At 38.3% G+C, this 18,299-nt stretch overlaps 1 protein-coding gene across 23 annotated transcripts in view; it reads right to left on the minus strand.

The window, feature by feature from the left end:
• CADPS2 (calcium dependent secretion activator 2) overlaps positions 1–18,299 on the minus strand; it is a 571,224-nt gene that overhangs the window by 271,440 nt on the left and 281,485 nt on the right. For all 23 annotated transcript variants that reach the window (XM_043872603.1, XM_043872601.1, XM_043872591.1 and 20 more), the window contains exon 7: positions 8,970–9,081. In XM_043872603.1, coding sequence (XP_043728538.1) covers positions 8,970–9,081 — 112 coding nt within the window. The remainder of the gene's footprint in view (positions 1–8,969; positions 9,082–18,299) is intronic.

An 18,299-nucleotide genomic window follows, 5' to 3' on the forward strand; every position in this document is an offset into this window, starting at 1 on the left:
TGTGGGTTTTAAATTTGTGAACAACATGAGGTTCACATATTCGCTTGTTTTAAACTAGTAGTCATTTAAGTTTAAACACACTCTAAAAGAGTCACATTTTTTTACTTCCCTCCTCCACATGGTGCTTTGATGTCATATTTTAATTTTCACACTTATTCCTTTACAATTTATTATAGCTATAGTTGCCTTTATAATTTTCGCCTTTTAATCTCTATACTGGCTTAATGGAAGTGGTTGAACCTCAGTCCTTAGAATATATTTGCCTTTCCTAGTGGGATTTTCCTTCTATCGACGGCAGAAAGTGAAGAGGAACTAAAGAGCCTCTTGATGAAAGTGAAAGAGGAGAATGAAAAAGTTGACTTAAAACTCAACATTCAAAAGACTAAGATCATAGCATCCGGTCCCATCACTTCATGGCAAAGGATGGGAAAACAATGGAAACAGTGACAGACTTTACTTTCTTGGGCTTCAAAATCACTGCAGATGGTGACTGCAGCCATGAAATTAAAAGATGCTTGCTCCTTGGAAGAAAAGCTATGACCAACCTAGACAGCATATTACAAAGCAGAGACGTTACTTTGCCAACAAAGATCCATCTAGTCAAAGCTATGGCTTTTCCAGGAGTCATGTATGGATGTGAGAGTTGGACCATAAAGAAAGCTGAGTGCCAAAGAATTGATGCTTTTGAACTGTGATGTTGGAGAATACTCTTGAGAATCCCTTGGACTGCAAGGAGATCAAACCAGTCTATCCTAAAGGAAATCAGTCCTGAATATCCATTGGAAGAACTGATGCTGAAGCTGAAACTCCAATCCTTTGGCCATGTGATGTGAAGAACTGACTTATTTGAAAAGACCCTGCAATCCCACCTCTGGGCATACAACCGAGGAAACCAGATCTGAAAGAGACACGTGCACCCCAATGTTCATCACAGCACTGTTTATAATAGCCAGGACATGGAAGCACCTAGATGCCCATCAGCAGACGAATGGATAAGGAAGCTGTGGTACATATACACCATGGAATATTACTCAGCCGTTAAAAAGATTTCATTTGAATCAGTTCTAATGAGATGGATGAAACTGGAGCCCATTATACAGAGTGAAGTAAGCCAGAAAGATAAAGACCAATACAGTATACTAACACATATACATGGAATTTAGAAAGATGGTAACGATAACCCTATATGCAAAACAGAAAAAGAGACACAGATGTACAGAACAGACTTTTGGACTCTGTGAGAGAAGGCGAGGGTGGGAGGTTTCGAGAGAACAGCATCGAAACGTGTATATTACCTAGGGTGAAACAGATCACCAGCCCAGGTTGGATGCATGAGACAAGTGCTCGGGCCTGGTGCACTGGGAAGACCCAGAGGGATCGGGTGGAGAGGGAGGTGGGAGGGGGGATCAGGATGGGGAATACATGTAAATCCATGGCTGATTCATGTCAATGTATGACAAAAACCACTACAATATTATAATTAGCCTCCAACTAATAAAAATAAATGGAAAAAAAATTGCTTTATAAACAATAAAAAAAAAAAAAAGACCCTGATGCTGGGAAAGACTGAAGGTGGGAGGAGAAGAGGACGACAGAGGATGAGATGTTTAGATGGCATCATGGACTTTTGGACATGAGTTTGAGCAAGCTCTGGGAGTTGCGTGATGGACAGGGAAGGCTGGCGTGCTGCAGACCATGGGGTCACAGACACAATTGAGTGACTGAACTGATAGTTTCCTATCTTAAAGACCCTTTAATATTTGTTAGAATAGGCTTAGTACTAACGAACTCTCAGTTTTTGCTTGCCTGAGAAGTTCTTTATCTTTTCTATTCTAAATGATAATCTTGCTAGGAAGATATCCTAGACTACAGGTTTTTCCGTTTCAGCACTTTGAGTATATCATGTCACTCCCTTTTGGCTTGCAAAGTTTCTGTAGAGAAGATAGCTTTGTGGTGATTCCCTTGTATTTGATGGTTTTTGTTTTTCTGCATTTATAATTCGTTATCTTTTGTCATTTTAATTATGATATGTCTTGGTGTGGGTCTGTTTGAGGTCACCAACTTTGAAATCTGCTCTGCTTTCAATATCTGGATATTTATTTCCTTCCTCAAGTTTGGAAAGCTTACAGCTACAGTTTCCTCAAATACATTTTCGAACTCCTTTTCTCCTTTCCTTTCTGGGACCTCTATACTGCAAGTATTGGCAGGCTTAATGTTATCCCAGAGATCTCAAATGGTTTTCATTTAAAAAAAAAAATTTTTTTTTTTGCTGTTCTGATTGGGTGATATCCACTATTCTATCTTCCAGATGACTTACGTGTTTTTCTGTATCAGTGTGAGTGCTCTCCATATGTGTGATTTTTTTTTAACTTCAGCTCTTGTATTCATTTCTGATTGTATCTTGTTTTTCCTATTTTCTAGTTCCCTGTTAACATTTTCATTGAATGTATCTACCCTTTTCCCTAACTTAGTTAACAATTTTATTACCAGTGCTTTGAATTCTTTATCTGGCAAGGTGTTTATTTCATTATTTGTTCAGAGGTTTTCTTTTGCTGTTTCAAGGACAGCAATCTCTCTACCTCCTTTGGGTTAATTTTCTCTGCCTCTATGAATTTAGGTGAAAGTCACCTGTTGTGGTCCTGAAGGAGTATTCTTACGTGGGAGAGTCCCTATGCAAATGTGCCCAACACCTTTGGCAGGAGAGCTGGATTTGATGTGAACACAAGCCGCATCTCTGCTCAGCGTGTGCGGGCAGCTCCGGCCCTGGTGGGGGCGGCACTGGAGACGGCAGCATAGAGCCAGGTGTGGGGCCGGTCCTCGCCTCCGCCCAGTGACCCTCGACAGAGGCCCAGGCTTTCTCTGCTGTGCTGAGTGTGCACCCACAATTATTTCCCTCACTCTGCTCAGACACAGTCTCGGGTGCAAATCCCTTTGTCGCTCACAGCTGATCACTGCTCCCAGCCTCCGCCACCCTTGCCCTGTGGTGGAACACCACAGCGGGGCCAGGGAACCCACGTGGACTTTCAGCGTGTATGGGGTGGTGAGTGGTGCTGGACGGGCTGCCACAGAGATCTAGGCTGCTATGTAAGTGCTCAACAACGGCCACCACCACCTCACCCAGGCCCCGCCCAGAACTTGGCGGCCTCTGCATCCCACACTTGAATCTCCTCCCCAGTTGTGGCTGCCTCAGGTCCAGCGTCCTGGGAAACCTGGCCGCCTCCAGGACAGACCTCCCTCCCCTTTGACTTGGGGGAGAAGCCAGTGCACTCCTGCTGCTCACGAGCTGAGTTTAGGGTTCCCAGAGTCTACATGTTTGTCCCAGCAGGATCCCAGGACTAGGGCGTGTAATCTGTGGCTCTCACTGCTCATTCCCTAGGGCAGAGGTCCAACTGTATTCTCGATTTTTCTCTAAGTTCCTGTCCAGGGTCACAAGGCTCAACAGGATGGCTTTTCTTCTCTCCCTACTGGATATTTGTATCTTTTCTACAGCCTTGGCTCTGCAGGAGTCCTTCTGCCAGTTTCCAGCTAGTTTTCAGTGAGAACTGTTAGACATGGAGGTATATTTTTGATGTGTTCAAACATGTGAGCTCCACATTCTCTTACCCTCCATCTTGACTGATCTGTGATGTGCCGTTCTATATGTTTAGGCAAATGCATAATCCATATACCCAATACCCAGTGCCACACATAAATACTCCTTCACCCTGAAAGATCCTGAACACCATTTACAGACAACCACTTCCCCCTTGGGTCAATCCCTGGGTCAATTAATCTATTTCCTGTTTCTACAGTACTGCCTCTTTTAGAACAAAGCATACAATATGTTGTAAGTTTAAGTTTGTTGATCTGCATCCTTGTCAGCATTTGTTATTGTCAGCTCCTTATATTACAGCCATTTAATGGTATCACCCTGTGGTATCAATCTATTTTAAGGGCTATCTACTCATCTTTCAAATACTACACTAAATTTTAATTTAAAAACATCACTCAGCCAAGATCCCCAGATACAGAATTACATAATTTTAGACTACAGACTTCAGATGATGTAAGGCCTTTTTCTTCAGATTTAACTCTTTATGCTGTTTCTAAGTGTGGTTGTAGTGGTTCAGTTGCTAAGCTGTGTCCACCTCTTGCGATGCCACATGTAAAAGTAGATAAATATATAGAAAACATTACCAACAGCTCTACCATCCAGAGATGACCACTGTTTTCTTCTAATTGTGTGTGAGTGCACAAGTGGTCATATATATGTGGGCACATGTGGTCATGTCTAAAGACCCAAAGTTTTTTTTAATTAATTAATAAATATACTTTTGGCTGCACTGGGTCTTTATTGCTGCATGCAGGCTTCTTATTGCAGGCTACTTCTCTTGTTGTAGAACAGGGGCTCTAGAACATGCAGGCTTCAATAGTTGTGGCTCATGGACTTAGCTGTCCATGACATGTGGAATCCTCCTGGATCAGGGATAAAACCCAGTCCCCTGAATTGGCAGGCAGACTCTTAAACCACTGGACCACCAGGGAAGTCCCAATTAATGCTATATTTAATATTCAAAGACTGAATGTTTCTTCCCTAAGATCAAGAATAAGACCAGAATGTCCACTTTCACTATATCTATTCACTGTAGTGGAGAATCTTATAGATGCAATTGTTGTTGTTAGTCGCTCAGTCATGTCTGACTCTTTGCGACCCCAGGTTCTGTAGCCTGCCAGACTCCTCTGTACATGGGATTCTCCAGGCAAGAACACTAGAGTGGATTACCATTCCCTTCTCCAGACGATCTTCCCAACCCAGGGATCAAACCCAGGTCTCTTGCATCACAGGCAGATTCTTTACCATCTGAGTCATCAGGGAAGCCCAATAGATGCAATAAAACAGTCAAAATAAATACAAGCATCTAGATTGGCAGGTTGATTCTTAACCATTGGACCACCAGGGAAGTCCTGACCCCAAATTTAAAATCTGATTATGTTTGAGGTAAGAAAGCCAAGCGTGAAGGAAGAATGATAGTAAACAAGGTGGGTGTGATAGGAGGTAAATTTAGAGAGACCTGTTCAGGTGGAGTGGAGTTCTTCAATGTTGGTTGTGTCCAATGATGAGGCCTTGTTAAAAGAGACTGTGGCATCCTACCCACCAAATTTCTGATCCAGCAGACAGAGATTTGGGCCTGAGAATCTGAATTTGCAACCATCTTCCAGGTGTTGCTGATGCTGCTGGTACAGGGTCCCACTTTGAGAACCCTTCCTGGGCATACCATACTACAATGAAGAGTCTGATTTTTTTTATTCCAAATAGATGAGAAGACAATGTAAGGTTTTAAAGACAGAATGCTGTGCTTCCGTGTTGAATTTTACATAGATAATAGTGGCTGAGGTGTGAAAGCTGAATCAGAGGGGACGGGATGACAAATGAGGAGGCAGTAAGTGGACTACTACTAGTGAGAAACTGTCTTGAATCAGGGTAGAGAAAATGTTAAAGTGTGAACCAACTCAGTATAAATTTAGGAAAAAGCTGACAGAACTTGCAAATAGACTGGATATTAGTCAAAGAAGAAGAAAAAAGGGCAAGCTGAGGTCACTGCCTTGAAAACAACCTCTATGGAAGACTAGATGGGGTTGCTAATCAAAAGTTCTTATTTCAAAAATATTTAGTGTGTGATATCCGTTAATACACTAGAAATACCAAGTATGCAAGTTAGATATACAAATCTAAAGCTCCAAGGAAGACAATTTAAAAATGGGAAGTCATGAACCCATGAACACATTTATAATCATGGAACCTACTGAGGTCATTAGCATAGATCAAAGGCTTGCAAGCAGGTCTTGCTCCCAGGGGATGCTTGGCAATGTCTGGAGACATTTCTTATCAACTTTACTTAAGAGGCGATGAGACTACTGGATATATTGACTGGAGGTCAGGAATGCTACTGAAATATCATAAAATGCACAGGAGTGCTCCTAACAGCAAAGAATTATCCTCCTCAGAACATCAATAATGCTGAGGTTGAGAAACTCTTATATAGATAGAAAAATTGTCTTTCGTGTATGATGGGAACACAGGAGTACAAGGCCTTTCTCAGATATGCAAACGACTGGAAAATATACCACTCGTGCACATTATTTAAAAGTTGCATCAGTTCAGTTCAGTCGCTCGCTCAATCACGTCTGACTCTTTGTGACCCCATGGACTGCAGCACACCAGGCCTCCCTGTCCATCACCAACTCCTGGAGCCTACTTAAACTCATGTCCATCGAGTTGGTGATGCCATCCAACCATCTCATCCTCTGTCATCCCCTTCTCCTCCCACCCTCAATCTTTCCCAGCATCAGGGTCTTTTCAAATGAGTCAGTTCTTCACATCAGGTGGCCAAAGGATTGGAGTTTCAGCTTCAACATCTGTCCTTCCAATGAAAATTCAGGACTGATTTCTTTAGGACTGACTGGTTGGATCTCCTTGCAGTCCAAGGGGTTCTCAAGAGACTTCCTGAACACCACAGTTCAAAAACATCAATTTTTCAGCACTCAGCTTTCTTTATAGTCCAACTCTCACATCTATACATGACTATGGGACAAACCATAGCTTTGGCTAGACAGACTTTTGTTGGCAAAGTAATGTCTCTGCTTTTTAATATGCTGTCTAGGTTGGTCATAGGTTTTCTTTCAAGGAGCAAGCGTCTTTAAATTTCATGGCTACAGTTACCATCTGCAGTGATTTTGGAGACCAAAAAATAAAGTCTCTCACTGTTTCCATTGTTTCCACATCTATTTCCCATGAAGTGATGGGACCAGATGCCATGATCTTAGTTTTCTGAATGTTGAGTTTTAAGCCAGCTTTTTCACTCTACTCTTTCACTTTCATCAAGAGGCCCTTTAGTTCCTCTTCACTTTCTGCCATAAGGGTGGTGTCATCTGCATATCTGAGGTTATTGATATTTCTCCCAGCAATCTTGATTCCAGCTTGTGCTTCATCCAGATCAGCCTTTTGCATAACATACTCTGCATATAAGTTAAATAAGCAGGGTGACAATATACAGCCTTGATGTACTCCTTTCCCAATTGGGAACCAGTCTGTTGTTACACATCTAGTTCTAACTGTTGCTTCTTGACCTGCATACAGATTTCTCAGGAGGCAGGTCAGGTGGTGTGGTATTCCCATCTCTTTAAAAATTTTCCACGGTTTGTTGTGATCCACAGAGTCAAAGGCTTTGGCATAGTCAATAAAGCAGAAGTAGATGTTTTTCTCGAACTCTCTTGCTTGTTCAATGATCCAACAGATATTGGCAATTTAATCTCTGGTTCCTTTGCCTTTTCTAATTCCAGCTTTAACATCTGGAAGTTCACATTTCACGTACTGTTGAAGGCTGGCTTGGAGAATTTTGAGCATTACTTTGCTAGCTTGTGAGATGAGTGCAATTATGTGGCAGTTTGAACATTCTTTGGCAATGCCTTTCTTTGTGATATGTATATGCAATTTATATATATATATATATGTGTGTGTGTGTGTATATATATATATATCTGGAGAGCTGAAGAATAAATTAAATATACCTCAAGTTACATTATAGCATTAGACTTAAATGGCTGCTGCTATTTGACAGTGAAAAACACAATAAGGAAATAAGGTAAAATGAATATAACCATAATTTAAATGAAAAATTTGGACTCACAAATCCATCAGACTATATGGAATCTCCAGGGCTCTATTATGCCACCTGTACACGTTTGTTGCATGAGTAAATGCACAAATATACAAGCACACAAATGAATGAATATTATGGTTTAGCTCTCTTAGGTAATTAAGAAATAGATGCAACAGGGAAACAGAAGAGGAAATATAGAATGTTTAAGTGCAGACTCACAATTTCTGGACTGTGGGTAGAGATTCACAAAATCTCTAGAAATGAAAAGAAACTTCAAAGATGTAAAGTAGACAGAAAAGGAGGAAGATTTGAAATCAATAGAAATCCTAACTTTAGGGGGGAAAAAATCCAGTATACACACTAATCCTATTGTCCTTCAACACGGAGCATCACAGCAGCAAGCCACCATCACAAGAAATTCCTAAGAGATTTCTTGAAGCTTTATCCTCTGGAAAATACCTATGAAAGCAGGGCTCAGGTCTGAGTAAAATAGAGCCACGTTACAGAAGATAACTTTATAGATGACTCATTGGAACACATCTACTTCAGAAACAAGACTGCAGAAAATCTTTCACACAGAGAGGCGTTGACAACACATGTTAATGTTAGTGCTTTTACAGTCAGAAGATGCTGAGTATAGGTGAAAGACACAGGAATTGGAGGGGGCCGGGAAGAAACCCTGGAGGCGGAAATGACAATCTACTCCGGTATCTTTGCCTGGAAAAACCCATGGACAGAGAAGTCTGGCAGGCTACAATCCAGGGGGTTGCAAAAAGTCAGACACGACTAAAGTGACCTCAGCACTCATATTCTAGGTACCAGGAGGTGACCATGGGGGGGGGGGCAAAAATAATTGTGTTAAAAGGTGTGTGACAAAAATCTTTGCACAGAGAAAAATAGGTATAAGAAAGAAATACTCTTGAGATATTCTGTAATCAGTCTAATCACAATATAAGGAACAGATGACTTCAAATATAAAGAGGATGCTTTTAGCCCATGGACAGAAACGTTTAAATTAGGGTTACCTTTCACCAAGAAGGATGAGTCAGTCTGTACCACTCCCTTGCTGGCCAGTGAAGTACATGTGACAGGAATGACTCAGTCAGTGCCTATGACCTTATGTGTTTCCCTTACACACCCAAGACCTATCACATACAGTCTAATTATAGCACTTATGTTTAGTAAATCAGAGATGTAAGCTGGGCTCATAGGAAATTACAAATAAATTCCTAATGTAGTTCACACACTGCATGCTGGTCCATTTCAACTCTAAATCAAGAGAAGTTAACATCGTGCTGCCTGGGACACGTGGCGCTGACCGTAACTCACCCTTCCCAGTTCTTTATCTTCAAGAGCCAGGACGCCAGTGCTTTCTGTGAAGAGTTTTACTTTGACCACAGGCCGTGGATGAGTGGTGGTGAAGTCTCCTTGGGTTCCCCACCTGCAATGAAGTAACAAAGATTCTCTTTAAAATGCAGCATTAATGTTTGTCTTCCATATAGATGTGTCTCCTTAGAAGGCACATCAAGCAATACAGAATCTTTCATGGCTCGGTGAGATTTTTATCTTTCCTTTTGTTTCTGACAGATGGTGGTCAAGAAAGAAAATAATAAGCTTACAGCTTGTAATAATTATTCAGCTGGTCAAAAAATTAGTACCTTAGACTATAAAACATTAAGAATCTAGGTGAAGGTAAGCATTAAGGAATACATATGTAACTCAGTCACTGTTGTACACCTGAAACTAATACAACATTATAAATCAACTATACTTCCATAAAAAAGCAAAGCATTGTAGATATACCTATTGGTACCTATTTTATTAACTTAAATATAAATTCTAATACCATTTTTACGGATGGCTGGGGAACATTTCTAGGGGTTTGAGTATAAGAGGCAGTGTCTCAGAAACCATTCATGCTGAAAATTTCACCCCATCTCTTCTTGTAAAGTCTTTACTAGACATTTTATTTATCTTTTTAAAAGTGGAGGTAATTATCTTGTCATTTACTTTATATGATTTTTTTAAAGCTCACATCAAAAGGAAAGAAATAAGCATCATAAAATATAGGAGTGTTTTCCCATTGATTTCCTAGTACACTCTCCAAAGAATAGAGTAAATCTGTCTATATCTGACTTTTCAAATGATCATAAGAAAATAACATGTTTCCTTGGTTTATCTTTCAATTAACAGCATCTCATCATTACCACATTCCAACTCATTCTAGTCTGTTTACAAACTTAACTGGCATACACTTGTATTAAAAAAATCTTATAAATGTTTCTCGTATTTCTGAGAGATAAGACATGAGACTTAGCACAGTATGAAGAAAATGCCATTGGAAAAAACAAGAGGAAGAAAGACATAAGAGACAAAAGAAAGAGAAATTCAATGAAATAAAGATTCCTATTAAAAATAAATCACCAAACAAAAACACCAATTTCTTATTTAAAAAAAGCAAGTAGTGGCACTGTCTAAAGTTTATTTTATAAAACTTATTCAGAAAACTGAAATATAGAAATAAAAAAATAGCAACATATACCAAAACTGAATACTCATGGCGTCTTCTCCTATCATAGCAATTTTAACTTTTAACACAGTGATATGTGTTCATTAAAAGCAGAGGCCGTTTCAATGACTAAAGAAACTAGCATCAAGATGCCAGTTTGTTCTTTTGAAATTAACATAATACTTCAGAGGGAAGGAGGAGACCCATTTAGGATGGGTCTTAATTTCTACCTTAGATTTCTAGAAAGGGATTACCAAAGAATCTTTTTGCTGTTTCATAGAACTGAGAAGGTCTGAGACAAAGTAGAGCTAAAACAGGAATAAAAATGAAAACAGATTCAGAATCAAAATAAGGAAGGACAGAATGATTTTCAGTTTAGAGTGAGGTATCTTAAGCCTTAAATACAGTCAGGCAATCTGAATGGTAACTCCAGAATCAATTCCCATGACATACCCCTTTCTTTATCGAGTATCATATGGTCAAATTTGGAAAACAAACTTTCTAAATGAAGTTCACCTTTTCGAGTTCTATGTTTTTGCATCATATTAGAGAATAAAATTTGTATGACAGTAATCTTTTGAAATAATTAAAATTAGCTTCATATTATAAAATATTTATCTGTGTGTCTAACTTTTCCATGAGTACTTGAAAACTATTCTGCATTGTGGGTACAGTGTGATATATACAGATATAAGGTCAAGGTTGCTACTGTGCTATTTAAATCTATTTTATCCTTGATGAGCTTTGGTATCCCTTATATAGCAGCATATAGGTATTCAGATCTCCTAACAAGACTGGAATTTTGACACTTCCTTTTGTATTTTTGTCATCTTCTGGTGTCCTATTTGGTGATGTGAAGTGTTCAGTGAGGCATCACTGACTCAATGGACATAAGTTTGAGCGAGCTCTGGGAGTTGGTGATGGACAGGAAAGCCTGGCATGCTGTAGTCCATGGGGTTGCAAACAGTCAAACATGACTGAGCGACTGAACTGAAAGTGTTCAATAGTAACCATATCCTCTAAATATGAATAGTTTATTATTTTTCACAATTCCACAGTCATGTTACTTCTCAATCACTGCTGCTGCTAAGTTGCTTCAGTTGTGTCCGACTCTGTGCGACCCCACAGACGGAAGCCCACCAGGCTCCCCTGTCCCTGGGATTCTCCAGGCAAGAACACTGGAGTGGGTTGCCATTTCCTTTTCCAGTGCATGAAAGTGAAAAGCGAAAGTGAAGTCTCTCTGTCGTGTCCGACTCTTCGTGACCCCATGGACCGCAGCTTACCAGGCTCCTCCGTCCATTGGATTTTCCAGGCAAGAGTACTGGAGTGGGTTTCTCAATCACTAGACTTGTATAAAAATAGAGAGCTAACACTATGCTAGGAATAGCGATAAGGTAAAAACCAACTTAGAGAAGTCAAATAAGGAATCTAATCAATATATTGCAAGTAGAGACAGTAATTAGAAAACAGAGCTAAAGCGTAATGGGAAATCACTGATAATATATAACTTGGAAGGGAATCCAGGATATCCAGTCTCAAAATCAGTAATGCCAATAAAGACAGGAAATAGATGAATATCATAGGCCTGGAGGCAATCCATGAGGGTACATCTCCCTACAAACGAGGTATAGGAACTCTGAGTCCAGAGTATGGAATGCTAACAGTCAATTCCTGTGAAATGAGGAAAGCTTAAATAACACACTTTCAGGAAGGGAGAAGCCAAGGCACAAAGGTATCAGCAGATCCCAACTGTAACAGCCAGACGTCTAAATTTTTAGAGGCATTCAACAACAACAAAAATGTGCAATTTTAAAAGGGTGCATAGATAAAAATACTGTGATGATGGTTCTCATAAATTCCAACATTCCAGGGTATAAGCAAACTGGCACCACCTTGATAATTTCTCCACTGAAAAATAAAAGCTAAAAAGCTATGTACAGTTTAAAAATGCTTATGAATTCTATGACGAGTTAATTAAAAATACAAAATCTCCCTCCCTTTCCACCAAAAAAGGCAGCACGGAAGAAAGGAAAAAGATAATAGGCCTATTTTCAATATTCACCATGATACTTTCTTGCTTTCTACTTAATTGGCATGTTTAAACACTTTCAGGAATTAATACCAGTTATTATCTTCTTGCTATTTTCTCTGTATTATGTGATGAAAGAATACACTACCCTTGCTGTCAATTTGCTTTGACTCAAGATACATTGCCTTTTTCTACTTCTATGAATGTATTATTTATGAGGACTCAGACTTCCAATGTAAATCTTCAAATGAATAAAGTATCTACAAAGTAGCTTTACGAGGACTGCAGGGTTTTGCGGCGATGAAAACTGGGTAGGTCATATACAAACTGAAATAACTGACATTATTATGTACTTGCTAATAAATAAAGTATGCTGGAAATTTGTATCAGGACCAAAAAATTGTGCAGTCTATTCACCCAGTAAGGCTATTTCTAGGAATTTATCCCAACAAAATAACCATGTGTAATTAAAAAAAAAAAAGCATAAGCAGGAATGTATTCTACCATAGCATTATGCATAAATAACAAAAGCAAGCAACCTAAATATCTAATATTAGGGGAAAGATTATGTAAATTATGTGACATACAATGGAAATTTTTGCTGCTACCTATGACAGTTATCAAGGTGATGTAAAACCATGCATGATGTATTAAAAAAGAGGGGACACAAAACTGAATCAGGTGTTGATGTATGGCAAAAACTATCACAATAATGCAAAGTAATTATTCACCAGTTAAAATAAATCAATTTTAGAAACAGAATCAGGGCCTTTCATTCACTCAAAAAACTTACTGAGTAACTCTTGTGTGCCAGACATATTCTAGTGTCAGTAACCAAAGTCTAACCTCTTAAAAAATACATTCTAATAGAAGATGATAGACATAAATAATTTTATTATTATATTCTGTAGTATATGTCTCTTTCCACTCTTGCTCTGCATTCTTAACAGCTGACACCCTCCATGGTCTCTTAAAGTAGCTAGAGAACTAGATTTATATTGTGATCTGAAAGAATTCTCAAAAGTTAATAGTGTATTTGTTTTAAAGTATGTTGAAAACTGTAAGCAGTAAAGCAGTTATGTCAAAAAGTACTCAAATCCCTTAACTCAAAATTCTTATTCATTGTGAATACATAATGCACTGTGTTACAGAAGCTAAGAACTTGAAAGCAGTCTCAATCTATATTCTTCATCTATAACCAGCAGTAATGAATTAAACATATATGTAACCCCAAAATTATTTCATCCATCAACTATCTTTGCATCCTTTCATCTATCCAACTACATGACTGGAATTGGGAAAGGTAATGGGCAATCAAAAAAAAAAAATCAAGATGACAGATCTCTTATTAAATGAATTCAGACTAGTAGGGGAGACAAACATATAAACTCAAAAGTAAACAATAAACCAAATCATATAGAACTGAACAGGGCTCTATAAAGTACACTTTTAAATTACTTCTGAGGTCAAGCACTTTCTTTTTACTGGTCACCTGCATTTCTGGCTTGCCGTTTTATTACCATTGTCTGTTTCTCTCTTAGGCTTTCTATCAATTGGCAATTTGAAAAAAAATTTTTTTCCATTTACTTTTATTAGTTGGAGGCTAATTACTTTACAATATTGTAGTGGTTTTTGCCATACACTGACATGAATCAGCCTTGGATTTACATGTGTTCCCCATCCCGATCTACCCTCCTGCCTCCCTCCCTATCCCATCCCTCTGGGTCTTCCCAGTGCACCAGTCAATTGGCAATTTTTAAAAACTTTTGTATGATAGACATTAACTGCTGCCATACATATGGCAAATATTTTCATGCTTGGTTATTTTCTACTTAACTCATGTGTGGCTTTTTAAAATGCATAGCTTAAAAATATTAGGTAGCCAATTCTGTTGATCTGATTTACACTTTTTGACATTAACACCCTACTTAAAAATTTTCTTCTTAAAGATTATATGAAATTTAACCTATATTTCTTTCATACATTTCCACTGTTTAAATCTTCAAGTTGTCTGAAATTCAGTAGTAACATTAAAATGTCAGTTTCACTTTTCTTTTTATTCCAATCTCATTTGGTTTAGAAATCAAATATATTTATTATTATATAAGCTTGAGTTTGGTTTTAAAGTTTCTGTCCTAAAAATCTATCTCTTGAACTGTGCTAATAAAACAGTTTCATTACAGCTTTACAAGATATCTGTTAGAACAAAAAGAAAACAGACATTTTCAAATTATACTTGAACTTTGAAATTGAAATTACATTTGATTTAAGAAAAAGGAAAGTCTCCATTAATTAAAATCTATTCCATTATTTCTTGGTAGAGACTTAAATTTTTTTCATCTTTCACATAGGTCTTATGCATTGCTTATCGAACTCATCTCACAGTGCAGTTGATCCTTGAACAGCATGAGGATTCATCCCCATATAATTTATAGTTGGCCTTTGTATCTAGTTCCTCTCCATCTGTGGATCCAACCAACCACTGACTGCAAAGCACCACTGGATTTACTATTGAAAAACATCCACATGCAAGTGGACCCATACAGTTCAAACTCATGCTATTCAACTGTATTTCTTATTTTGTGATTCTAAGGAATCTTTTTCCTTTATATTGTCTGACTATTGGTGTCATATAAGAAAGTTATAAACTCCTTTTTCAAATAGTTTTGCTTTATTTTCAATTTAGTGACTGTTTTTTCAAATGATGTCTTCACCAAATTAACATAAATTCTATTAAAGAAACTGAGTTATTAAAATAATTAAAAATGACATAATTCTATGCTATACATTGCTAACTTTATAATAGAAATATTAAATAAGGGTCCAATTACAGAGGTAAAGGTGAGTCTTAAACAATTATATGTAATTCTTAAGCTTTTTTATGCTGAAATTACTTTACAAAACAGCCAAACTATAGATAAATTAGCATTCTCATAATTTTGGCATTTTAAGATTAAAGTAATGTAATATTTACCCAACAATCTTTGCCTACCTAAAAGTTTCTGTTCATAACTTAAGCATCAAAGCATCAGATATTTGGTAGCACTGACTTAAACACTCTCTTGGAAAGTAGAAAATGTTTCTAAGTTTCCTGCAATTGACTTCAAATAGGTCTGAGGTCTCTTTCTGCTGTCCTACAGGGAATTTGCCCAAGAAACTGGATTTGGATTATTTTATTTTCAATTACTCATATTTGGTGATAAGGTAGGTATCACTCCTCACAAGCTCCAAGGATCAAAAAGGAATAAAGATGCTTGAGAATGGGATGCAAAGAAAGAGACAAGGAGAAAGAAATTATGGGTAAAGAAGTGAACAACAATGGAGAAAAAGGGTAGAGAGGGGGAGAAAAGAAAGGAGGATTAAAAAAGATCAATCTGGAAAGGAGAGCGTTAGAGTGCTCTGAATCTTAAGCCATTTTTGCACATGATCTTTAATCTTTCTTTTAAAGACCATTTACAGTCTCAAATGCTATGCTCTGCTATGCTTAGTTGCTCAGCTGCGTCCAACTCTTTGGGACCCCATGGACTGTTGCCCACCAGGCTCCTCTGTCCATGGGGATTCTCTAGGCAAGAATACTGGAGTTCTTGACTCAGGAATCGAACCAGGGTCTCCTGCATTGCAGGCAGATTCTTTACCAGTGGAGCTACCAGGGAAGCTGACGCACTGCAGTAATTAATAACAGAAATGAAAAACATCCTTTAAAGTAACTAAATTTTCTCACTGTAAGTTTTGAGAGGATCTTTCAAAAACACCACACTAAAACTTTTTATAATAAGACAGTACAAAATTATCTGTTTCTTCAACATGACAAAGAAGAAATCTTGGGGTGTATGTTGCAATTTAAGGTAGAACAATATTCAGCGATGGCTTTGGGAGGGTAACTAACGATCACGTTCATAAAGAAAGAAAAATGCTACAGCCTTCACCTTCATTCTCACTCTTACCATCTGTAGGATTTTTCCCTTCAACGGACAGCTCCATCTTAGTGCTCTCAAGATTGCTAAAGCCTCAAGGAAAACAGGATCTCAAAAGTTTGCATTTCATTTATGAAGTATTCAATGCCATTAAACTTCCATATCCAGAGTACAGAGAATCATTATATTTGTACCATTTTCTTCTGAACAAGACAAACAAGCATGTTAGCACAAAATCAGGTTTCAGAAAAGAAAGAAGATACAATCTCTCATAAGCATTTTTCGTTTTCTCTCTCATAGCAGGGTAGTTCAGAGACATTAGCTTGAAGCATCTAATTTTAAAGAGAACCATTTGTCACATCATGCATTACACTTTTACTTGGTGAAGACATTACAAAAAATAAGTTTTTATAAAATAGAAATCAAGATTTTTAAGAGCCTACATAGAGAAAGACAAACTAAATAATTGATGTAGAAGATAAAGCATAAAATCTGCTATACACATGCAAATTCTTAGAAAGAGGTTTAAATAATAAAATGCAATGGTGTATAAATGAGAACATACTGCATAAACCACTAGTCACCTACAGATATTTATCAATATATGTTAATACTGCTCTCATACCTGCAGCTTTGAAACTTGTGAGACCATCCATCTGATTTTGTCCTGTTTTTTGACATGAAAATAAAAGGTGAATGTGTTATATGAACTGAATCAGAAAAAAAAAACTCTTTAAAATGTCATAGAATTAATGTATTGTCCTTTAAAGACAAAAGGAAATTTAAACTATTTTTAGTGCTTTGAGGTTGTAATTACTAGGTTGTAATTATCACCAATCAGTACAGCATATTGTTATTAGTAAGTTGGAATGTCCATCAGCTACTGGTACAACTGATCCTTGAACAACATAGGGGATAGGGATGCTGACCCTCTGTGAAGTCACAAATCCAAGTATAATTTATAGTCAGCTCTTCTCACACAGGCATCTGTTTCTGTTGTTCAGTTGCTAAGTCATGCTTGATTCTTTGTGACCCCAAGAAGTGCAGCGTACCAGGCTTTTCTGTTCTTCACTATCTCTTGGAGTTGCTTCAAACCCATGCCCATTGAGTTGGTGATGCCATCCAACCATCTCATCCTTTGTCACCCTCTTCTTCTCCTGCACTTAATCTTTTCCAGCATCAGAGCCTTTTCTAATAAGCCAGCTCTTCAAATCGGGTGGCCAAAGTATTGGAGCTTCAGCATCAGCATCAGTCTTTCCAATGAATATTCAGGGTTGATTTCCTCTAAGACTGACTGGTTTGATCTCCGTGCTGTCCAGGGGACTCTCAAGTCCTCTCCAGCACCACAATTCGTCAGCATCAGCTCCTCGGTGCTCAGCCTTCTTTACAGTCCAACTCTCACATCTGTGGATTCAACCAGCTCAAATCATGTTTACTACTGAAAACAAATTCACAAGTAAGTGGGCCTGCACTGTTCAGACCCATGTTGTTCAAGGGGCAGCTGGAACGCACTTTACCAGATCTTCCCATGATTAATCTCTAATTTGCTAGAACTTCAAGCAGGGGTTAATGTTCTTTGGGGCTAAACATATCGGCATGATAATGTTCTGAAAATTTATATGTATTTTTAACGTGAAAGCCCTAGAATTGCTAGGGTAATACAATGTTAGCGCATCCCATTCTTAGTGACATGTTTGAAAGCAAATGCTCCTCAGCTGTTTCTAGCTGCTCCAAAGGTAAAAGACTCTTGGCTGTGTCTCTGAGCAGCAGGTTGAAAGGGAAACGTCAGATTGAATCATCTACAAAGGCCTGTTTTAGTTCTAGAAAAAGTCCTCTTGGGGTTTGCAGATAAAATTACTTTTTTTTTTTTCATTCCTAAATGACTCTTTTAGGTGAAATGAAAATATTTTCCAAGTGCAGAGCAGTTGGGGAGCCAAGGGAGAAGTCTCTGAACTATACCAACATCTCAGATTCCAGAGAGGACTGGAGTCAGCTGGGACCATTTCTGACGGAGGTTGAGAAGACAGCCAAAAGCACCAAGCGCTCAACAAGGGCACGACGTATGGTGCGGAAACAAAGTGGATTTAAATAAAGTAAGCAAATCATGGCAGGATCCAACCAGCCCCAGGAGCATCAGCTGAGGACTTGTGCTCCAGTCCGCAGCCCAGAGGTGACATCACAGGCTGATTCAGGAGGAACCTGGCAAG

This window comes from Cervus elaphus, chromosome 18 (genome assembly GCF_910594005.1).
Source record: "Cervus elaphus chromosome 18, mCerEla1.1, whole genome shotgun sequence".
In the NCBI taxonomy this organism is placed as follows: Eukaryota; Metazoa; Chordata; class Mammalia; order Artiodactyla; family Cervidae; genus Cervus; species Cervus elaphus.